The sequence below is a fragment of the Trachemys scripta genome, chromosome 2 (genome assembly GCF_013100865.1).
Source record: "Trachemys scripta elegans isolate TJP31775 chromosome 2, CAS_Tse_1.0, whole genome shotgun sequence".
Lineage (NCBI taxonomy): Eukaryota > Metazoa > Chordata > Testudines > Emydidae > Trachemys > Trachemys scripta.
This window is the reverse complement of record NC_048299.1, coordinates 83498292-83508812: the sequence shown is the minus strand read 5'-3', so window position 1 is coordinate 83508812 and position 10521 is coordinate 83498292. Positions and strand designations below refer to the sequence as shown.

At 40.4% G+C, this 10521-nt stretch overlaps 1 protein-coding gene across 1 annotated transcript in view; it reads left to right on the top strand.

Annotated features, from left to right (window-relative positions):
- DCLK3 (doublecortin like kinase 3) overlaps positions 1-10521 on the top strand; it is a 47389-nt gene that overhangs the window by 19816 nt on the left and 17052 nt on the right. Inside the window, exon 2 of the mRNA XM_034761081.1 lies at positions 6851-8730. Within this exon, the coding sequence (XP_034616972.1) occupies positions 6851-8730 (1880 nt within the window). The remainder of the gene's footprint in view (positions 1-6850; positions 8731-10521) is intronic.

Sequence of the window (10521 nt, the reverse complement as noted above, 5' to 3'; positions counted from 1 at the left end):
CAGTTCATTTGCAAATTTGACACCATCAGATCAGGATTAAACAAAGACTGTGAATGGCTATCCAACTACAGAAGCAGTTTCTCCTCCCCTGGTGTTCACACCTCAACTGCTAGCAGAGCACCTCACCCTCCCTGATTGAACTAACCTCGTTATGTCCATACTGATTTATACCTGCCTCTGGAGATTTCCATTACTTGCATCTGAAGAAGTGAAGTTCTTACCCACAAAAGCTTATGCTCCCAATACTTCTGTTAGTCTTAAAGGTGCCACAGGACCTTCTGTTGCTTTTTACAGATTCAGACTAACAGGGCTACCCCTCTGATACTTAAACTCTTTTATTTCTGAAGATAGAAGATCAGTGGTCTCAACAGTACTAGAACTAAAGTATTTGAAGGGCTGCATTGTTCCAGGGATGACACAGATCATTGCATATATGGTTATCTGAAAGCAACTGATGGCAGAGATTATCTCTTAAGTATGCATACTTGATCTGCACTCAGTTCAGAGCAGTCCTTTAAATGTCATGGTTTCCTTAGGTAATTCACGCAGGTTACTAATGTGCATCAGCTGTTATCTGTAGGATGTAATCTGAATCTTGCAGAACTATACTGCCTTGATCTCCTGTTCCTCTATTGTAAATTATTAACTCTTGCGACTTGCAAGGCTTGTATATACTGTGTGTGTACGAGAGAGTAGGAAAGGGGAACAAAGAGGGAAGGCACAAAATAACAAGTCTTCTGAACGTATTAAATTAGTCAGGTGGAAATAAAATGTGATCACAGGCATCCTTTTACAGTAAGTAAATTTTACAAAGGTATTGTTTACACAGTCACTACAACTGGAAACACTAGCCTATTAGTCTTGGAAAAGTTTTGTTCAAATGTATAGCATGTCAGATGCAAAGATTATTCTTAAAAGCCAGATATTGATTACAGGTTGGGAGTGGAAGAGAGGGGAAGCTGGGCCCAGGAGCTGGGTGGAGGCTGGGAGTGGATTTGGTGGGGAGGCTGACACTGGCAGCTAGGGGGCAGGGAGAGAGGCTGGAAATAGTTGGGCATGGAGACTGGGAACCAAGGAGCTGGTGAGGAAAACTGATGAGGAGATTGGGAATCAGTTGGCTGAGGGGGAATACTGAAACAATATTTTTGTGCTTTTTCACTTGAATGTCAATTTCCATCCAAATAGAATTCAACACAAATCTTAAGTAAAAAATTAATCTTGTAAACAAGAAAAACATAAAAATGTAAAAATTAAAAATCTGTATGTTAAGCTATAGAATTGCTTAAATACATGTGAACAGAGATAGTGTCCTCCGGGTTAGCAAAAAGCACTAACAAATATAGTGTAAAGCCTTTATTTAGTTGCAAATCAACATGGTTTAATGATTGGCAACCTATAAGAATAAACTTTTCTTTAAGAAAATAACTAAAAAGTACAAATGGAAACCAAAATATAAATTAAGGTTTCCTGTTTGCTAATTTAAATCATGATTAAAATTGATTGAAATCACTTTGATTTTAATCAATCCATCCTGACTATCTCCTTGTAGATAGTTATTTATGTTGTTAGTTATTTATTTGGATAGTCATCACTGTTTATATATATTTTTCTTCCTATATGTGTCTACATCTCCCGACCGCCCCCGAACTGCATACCTTCTACATGTCTTTTTGCAGAACTTCATGGCCCCCTGTGCTCAGCTTGGCTTACCCCAGTACTGACTCTCCCCAGCTTTGCTCCCTTCCCATGTTTGCCAACAGCATCAATCCTCAACATCCTCCTGTCACCTACCAAATCCTCATTATCCTCATCACATTCAGATTTTACATGTGGATATGTATTGACATTTGTATATGTCCATGGTGATACATATAAAGATAGATTCATATCAGCATTTACAAGGACCTTGTAGCTTCTCCCTCCCCCCACACCAATTATAGGTTACAATACGTATGGAAAGAAGAAATGCATTTCCTCTCCATTGGCTTTCCATGACTTCAATATATCTCCCACAAAAGCATTTTGGATGCTTAATCCGTACTTTATTTCTTTGCATCTTGTACAAGTATAGGGACATGAATGAGTTTAAATTCTGGATTTCATGATTTTCACACTTCGAATATTGTTTGGCTCTCTGTTCTCTTCCGCACACTCACACTAGAGTGCATACATGCTATGCTATGATGTTGCTCAGAACATTTCTTCTAGTGTTATCAGTTTCAGGCACTTCCATGCTGGAAGCTGCTTAAATTTTCCATTTACCCAGTTACATGCTTTTATTTGCTGTTTTCATCACAAACTGGAATAGCACATGTACACTCCTAAGGTTTTGATGGGTTTGTTTTACAGAGTTCATTAGTATTTATAAGGTGCCGTAAATGTGCATAGCATTCTACAGACAAAAATTCAGGGTCCTTGACTTGAGGAACTTGCAAGAATATATGGAGGGAGGGTAGAGGGATGAGGGAACACACCTTATGGGTGTTTTAGGTTAGTGATGCATGCCTCTTGAAGGTTTTATAGTTATTATTTTAAATACATTGACTTTGAGGGAAGATTAGGGTAAGAAGCATGGTGGAGGAGAGGGTGGAAGCATGCTAGGCGGAGTCAAGAAGAGGATTACGGATATGGGTGATTGCCTTGAAGAAGGTCTAGAGAGTGGGAAAAGATAAAGGAGTGGTGGTGGTGATCAGGCAAGCTGCCGGGAAGGAATGAAGGGTGGTGAGGGAGGTAGTGGGGGGAGGAGGAGGAGGGGAGAAGTCAAGAGCAGAGAAGTAGGAAAGCTAATTTGTGCAGAGCCTTGAAAGTGAGAACAAGAAGTTGAATTTGATATAGAATGTGAGCAGAAGCCAGTGAAAGTATCTGAAGAGGGGCTGGACATCATCCCAGCAGTGGGGATGTTAGAAAAGTTTCACAGCTCCATTCTGGTTGGAATGTGGGGGAGTAAGAAAAGAGTCAGGGAGGCCAAAAAAAAAAAAAAAAAAAAAGGGGAAGTTTACAGTAGTTAAGGGAGGTGGAACCAGGTCTGCACAAGAGTTTAGCCATAAGGAATGGCTGGATGTTGCAAAGGGAAAAAACAGCAGGACTTAGGAATAATATCAATTGAAGAGGAAGAGAGGAGTAAAAACCAGCACTGAAGTTGCAGTCTGAGGGACAAGTAAGGATGGTGAAATTACCAACAGAGAGGGAGGAAGAGGATAAGGGCCCTCTATGGTGTTGTCCTGATGCTGATATGTAACATTAATGTTAACAAATATTTTTGGCATAACTTGGAAACTTCCATTTAAAAATATCATATCTTTAAATTATCCCCTAAATGCCTGGCTTAAGCTTGGTGGGAGTTTATACTGGAACATCTTTGTTAAAATAACAATCAGTCCACAACCTCACCAAGGGTGTTTTAATAAATGGGTATTTTTGCAGACACTCATAGCAGTACAGGTGGGAAGTCAGAGAATGATAATCTGTGGAGAAGTTAATTCTCACAGCAGCATTATGTTCATACCGCAAAAGGATAATGTGCTGTATCACTTTGTCTTGCATTGTTTCCATACAGTGAAGTAACATTTTGACAGTGGTGGATGCCTATACACGTAGGAAGTGTGGACATACAGATGTGCATGAAATTCAAACTTTATCACTTCCTAGAAACCAGCATGGTTTAGACTTCATTTATAGGAGAGCTTCAGTTCTTTTTCTGTCTTTTATTTCAGAGAACTAATATATTATCAGAGTTACATAGATTCACAGAAGGCTTCCATTCTGGGTAAAATATAAATCATACAGCTGAAGAATTTGTAGAGCACATTGACCTTTCAAGAACCAGGACATCATCATGCTTATAAAATAAAGACAAAAATAACTCTCTCCACTACACCACTGGGCATTAATAATGCATAGCACTCGCATAACGCTTTACAGCAGCCTGAAGAGACATTAATACTTCTTCACAACTCTCCTGCCGAGGAGAAATATCCTCTCATTTTACAGATGGAGAAGATGATGAGACAGGAAGCTAAGTGACTTGCTGAAGGATACACAGCCATCATTGCTGAGCCACAATTACATCTGAGGAACTTCTTTTCTTTTCTTTTCTTTTCTTTTCTTTTCTTTCTTTTCACATTGCCTCTCCGATGGGCTGTTTTAGGGAAAATGGAGGATGCTGAAATACTGTCCATTTAAGAATGGCTTTCCCTTTTACCCAAGGTTTAGGAAAGGAGTCATGGTCTCCTTCATTTACTCTGAGTTAATGAAGGAACAAACAAAGATACATAGTTTAACATATTGAAGATTATGTTCCCAAAGATAAAAAGCAAATCACTATAGCAAGGGTGGCCAAACTTATTGGGCCTCCGAGCCACATACAACTATCTTCAGAAGTTCAAGGACCAGGGCACATCTGCCAGGAGCCAGGATTTGGGGCTTCAGCCATGCTCCTGCTGAAGTCCCGAGCCCTGGCAGGTGTGCCCTGCAGGACTGAAGCCCTGAGGCCCTCCATCCCGCTGCAAGGCAGAGGTTTTGAGCTCCCCCCGCCGCAGTCTGGTAGGTGGAGAATTGGGGGCTGGGGGAGGGAGCGCGAGCCGCACTTTAATGGTAAAAGAGCCGGATGTGGCTCGCCAGCCAGAGTTTGGCCACCCCTGCACTATAAGCTTGAAACCTGCAAGGTGCTAAGCACTCTGGCCTTGACCCGTTGAAGTCACTGGGACTATTCCTGTGCAGTTAGACAAAGCTTGAAGTGCCTTGCTGGCTGGGGTCAGAACGCTCAGCACTTTGAAGACTGGAGCCCTGAATGCTGCAGAAGAAAATGGAAATTTGAGAGAAAGGTAGAGAAGGATATTTGAAACATTGTGTCTAAAGGGATGGAACCATCTGGACGACTGAAAAATTGGGTACTGGACTTTCCATCTTCACTGTCCAGTAATTGTTATAGCTCCCATTTCACGTCTGATCCTTTTGGCTACAAATATATTGAATGTTTGGCCATGTGATAGGGTACTCAGAGGGCCGGATGGCGCACCCAACTTCCAGCCCCTCTCTGTCAGGGTGGTAGAGGTGCCTGTTTCTGACCCTAAGCTGGGAATTTTCTGTTCTCCATCTGCATCTAGGTCTCAGCCCCTAAAGGGGCTTGGTCTGGGGATCCAAACCCTCCCTTTCTACTGGGCCCCAAGCCAGGACCTTGGTGGGAAGCAACACCAGCAGGGTCCTCCTTGCAGAGAGTCTAAGTCTGCTGCCCTGGGCTACTTCCTACCTATGTATCCCTTCAATTAGGGACATGGTCCCTACGGTCCAGACTGTTAATCACTTAACAAAAAACTGTGCAAAGGAACAGGGCCCTGCAGGATCTGCAAGTTCTCAAAGGAGGTGGTGGCTGGAGAAGGCACTGCCGGGGCCTTACCTGCTCTGTGGTCCCTTCTCAGGTTCAACCTTCTGTCTGGCTTCCCAGAGAAGGATTCCTCTCTCCTTCAGCCTGACCACCATCTTTTGTCTTGGCTTCTGAGCTCCTTTTAACCTGCTCCTCCAATCGGAGCATGCTTGGCAGGCCCAGAGGGGCGGGGCTACCTAGGCCCAGTATTGCTTTTTAACCCCTTAGAACCCAGTGTGAGGTTTATATACCCCCATCACAGGATACAAGTACACTTTTAAAACTAGACCTATTTAAACGGAGTTGGTAACATGATATAACCATATTAAAAAGTTTCGTTCGTGTCTTTGTGAATAGAAAGAACTGCATTATAATCATGTAAGGGAACCATATTTGAATCCTGATAGATATGGAAACTAAAACATGGTTCTCTAAGATTGTTATATTATTTTGCCATCTACGCACGTAAGAATAAATCATATTTTAACATGGGTCAGCCATCACCACATATAAACATAGTGTTTATTCATTCCTGTCTTTAGGAAATCATATGAAAAGATAACAAATTTCTTAACACGAGTGGAATGTTTCCTCTGTTGGTTGGCATCTGGTATGGTTCTGAAGGCCTCTTCCAGACAAGGGTATACTCATTCTATGCTGAAATCCTACGTGGAAAACTTTCAAGTATGGTTGCAGTGTTTTCAGTAAATATTCAGTAACCAAATATTAGAAGCCAAGGAAATAGTGAGTTATGGTTGCTTGTCTTAAAAAAAAAAAAAAAATCACTATTAATTTTATTTTTTATGGAGTCCCCTACATTGAATCTATGTAGGTATTTATAGGGTCCCCATTACTATGGTATCTTTTTACAACCAATAAAAATAAGATATTTGCTCTGAAAAGTTTACATTGCAGTTGAGACAGACAAATATAAAACACAGGCAAACATTTCAGAAGACGATAGGTTGTAAGTGATTATTCTGCATTCTTAAAGATATATTTTTATGGATTTTGATGATATATTTATCAGAGATGTATCATGATGGAGTATAAATGTTATATGGTATGTTGCATTTAAATGATGAAATGTAACTATTTTTATTAGCATTTGATGTTATTTAGAACCACAAAATAATAATTTTATATTACTGTAGTTTTACAAGCAATTAGTGCAAAACTCTGTTTATAGAAGAGTAGAATGAAAATTCCAGTTTGTTTCAATATACAGTATTACATAGAAAAATTCCAGTTTGCCATTCTTGTTAGAATGGTGTGTGTGTGTGATGAAACTCTTACCACACAATAAAAATACTGTGGGAGATGCAAGTGTATACTGCCCTCTATGAAAGGATTTCAAAGCACTTCAACAATATTTAATGAATTTAGCTTTACTTCCAGAAGTTATATATATTGATGTGTAGAAAATTGTTAATTGGAAATTTCCTCTGATGGAAAATGAATAATCTGCAGTCTCTTTATTTGTTGCAGGACACCGAGGCTTGTTTGACCACACTTTAAACAGCATAAGCTCAAGGATAACACAAAGGAGACTTCAAGGGACTTGTCCACCCATCGGTCGTGGAAATTTTGGAAAACCTTTCTTGGGTGCAAACAGTTATAGTTCCCCATTTTTAAACCCCAGGAATGGTTTTCACACTATCCATTCAGAGAATAGCCCTGTAAAGCCAAGGATTGTTACAGTGGTGAAACCAAGTGGACACACACTCAGGAAGATCACATTGCTTCTGAACAGGCGATCTGTCCAGACTTTTGAACAGCTGATGGCTGATATATCAGAAGCTCTGGGATTTCCACGTTGGAAAAATGATCGTGTGAGAAAACTTTACAACCTGAAAGGCAGAGAAATAAGAAGTGTTTCTGATTTCTTCAGAGACGGTGATGCATTCATTGCTATGGGAAGGGAGCAGTTGACTTTGAAGAACCTTGAAGTGGTAATGCAAGAACTTTTTCCCAGTAACCCATATGCTGTTGGTATAATTCAACAAAACTTGGAACAGTCCCAAAAACTTAAGAGCAGGCTGTGTGACAAAGCTGTGGATAGTGGCTTTGATGAGACAGAGATTGCCAAGAACGGCAATGATGCCATATCTTCCCAACTAGGAGCCAGGCATGAAGGAAAAATTCAACCTAAGACCAGGCAAGAAGAAAAGGTGAGGGCCAAAAAAAAATGGGGCAGAGAGAGTTGGGGCAGAGAGCAAGATGTGAAGCCACCTAGAAAAGCCAGAGAAGGAGAAAGGTACTTTAATCAAGAGAAAAGTCTTGAGAATGAAACAGAAAAGAGTTCAGATGAGATAGTGAGATGTGAGAAGTGTCAAAGGGAGAGACAGCTCAGGCAAAAACTACAAAGGGAAAGGCAGGCTGATGTCTCATTTGAGAGCAGAGACCTGAATGTGGGAATGTGTCAGAGATATAATTTAGAAAGGAATGTAAAAATGAGGAATTGCAGGAAGTCTTCAGAAAACTCTATAGAAGGTGAGGAAGTTGAATGGAAGGATACTGGCTGTAGAAGGAGCTGGAAACCCTTACAAAGAAATGTTAATGAAGAGCTAGAAAACCAAAAAAGGGGTTTTGAGAAGGAAAGGGATCCGGAAAGGCATGAGAATCATGACAAAGAGTTAATAAAGATAAAGAAAAATACTGTGGAAGCTCTGCAGGTGGCTCCTGAAGCAAAGAAAGAGAATAGAAGCAGTTCCAGAATTAATCAAAATTGTTGGTTAATGAAGGACTATCAAGGAGATGCAGGGAAGCCCATAAAAGCAAAGGGAGAGGGCAAAGAGGTGCGGAAGGCAAAAGAAGAAAGTGCTGTAGGGGAAGAGAATGTAATGCATGGAGAGAATGAATCGACAAGGATGAAAAAGATGGGAGAAAATAAAGCCAACAAAGATGAAAAAAAGCCCCAAGAATTTGAAAGCACGAGGCTGAGGCAAAATGTCCATACTAGAGCTGATGTGGAGAGCTATTATGAGATAGGCAGAACCATTGGGGATGGAAACTTCGCTATTGTGAAGGAGTGCCGGTGCTGCAACACCAATCAGAACTATGCCATGAAAATTGTTGATAAGTCCAAGCTGAAGGGGAAGGAGGACATAATGGAAAATGAAATTTTGATCATTAAGAGCCTTTGTCATCCCAACATAGTGAGTTTGATTGAGGTGTATGAAACTGAGGCTGAGATCTATCTAATCCTGGAGTATGTCCCAGGAGGGGACCTATTTGATGCAATCATAGAGAGCGTAAAGTTCACTGAGCATGATGCTGCTCTCATGATAACTGATCTGTGTGAGGCTCTAGTTTATATTCATGGCAAGAACATTGTCCACCGAGATCTGAAACCAGAAAATCTTCTGGTAAGTACTGGAGTTTAGTTATGTTGCATCTGTCCAGAAATTATTGGGGGGTTTTCGGGGTGGGTGGAGAATTGTGGATATGTAATTTTTTTTTTTTTTGCTTTTAAACAAATACAGTACAGAAAAGATCCAGTAGTAGGGAAAAAATACACACTGTACTGTTATCATTTTAAAATAAATAAATGTACAAAGGTGAAGAGAAATCAGTCTTACAGTTTCCTTAGCATAAATACAGAGAGGCCTACCATATAGTATAGATGCTTGCAATTGTGCACTTAAGTAAGTGCCCTGACTTTCAGAGATGCTGAGTGTTTGCAGTTCTTCTGAAAATCAGGCTTCTTATTTAGGGACCTATTTTTACGCTCAGAAGCGCAAACGTTTTGCCTAACGCGTACTCTGAATCATAAAACATATCACATGTGAACCAAAAATTATTAAATAATGCCCATTCAACCTGTTAATTTGAAGGTCACTTTTTCTATTGCAACTATATCACTCAGTCCAGCACTCCAGTCCTCTACTGGAGATTGTATGGTGATTTCTAACATTGTAAGGATTATGTCTGTTACTGATGATAAGAGCATGATGCAATTGTTTACTTCATGCACCTGGAATTTACTCACTGATTGATAAGTCTCCTGAAATGAAAACATACATGTCCCAGTGAAGTATGGTACTGAAGTCAGCTGAAGTATTAAGCTTCTCCCAAAAAGCAAAATTCTAACTTGGCTCCCAATGCCAAAAACATTTACACACATTCTTAACTTCAAGCATGTGAGCAGACCCACTGAAGTCGATGGGACGACTCGTGATTACATGTAAGCATGTGCATAAGTGTTTCCATGATTGGGGCTTTGGATTATGCCCTGTACAAGGTGGTAAAAGTGAGTTATTCTGTTTTGCTGGTCATGCATGTACTCTTCACCAGTATTCCAAAATTCTGACCAGATGGAAAACCACAGATGGCTGTATTTACATGTCTTGAACAACTCTAATTCCATCTGCTAGCAAAGGGACATAGAAAAAAAACTGGACTCTTTGCAAGCCAAATCCCTAAAGGAACATATGCTTCTCATGAATAGCTGGAGTAAGTCCAGTGTGACAAAGGAGGAAGTAGCCTGTGGGCAGATAGAGAATGAACAGGGATAGATATGGAGGGCTTGCTTTGGAACCTAGATGGATGTGTCTGCCTTGCTGACAATGTGGGGATTGGCTCCTGGTGAGTGCTGGTCAGTCTCAGGAGAATCCCTTGGGATCTGGTCTGCATGAGAGAAGATGGAGGACATGGTGTGTATCAAAGCAGTCGGGTATGGGGAGAAGTGTATTTCTATGCTATGTCTTGAGCAGGGCCCGCACACCCTATTATTTTGGCATGAAAGGCTCAGAATTTAAGTGCACTCTTTCTGAAGCTTGTTTTCCATTATGAACCAGGTCTCTTCTTCCAATCTTTACCAAAATTAAATCAATGCTGGTAAAAATACTTGGGGCTTGATTCTCCATTTCCCTGCATGTGTGTAGGTACTTATTCCAGTGCAAAGATTTTCTGGCACTTTACACCCACTTTATATTGGTATAAATGACTACACAAGGTGCAAAGTAATGGAGAATCTGTCTCCTAGTGAACATTTACAGGATTAATATGTTCATGTTGGCCACACTGCTGCATACAGATAAGGTACAATGGGATACAGAAGATTTTTATGAAGAGAAACGTACCTAATGTTCAGCAGATATTTGTTCATATTAGAGCATGGATATTTAAAGCTAATGAGAAATAGCTGTTTACAAATT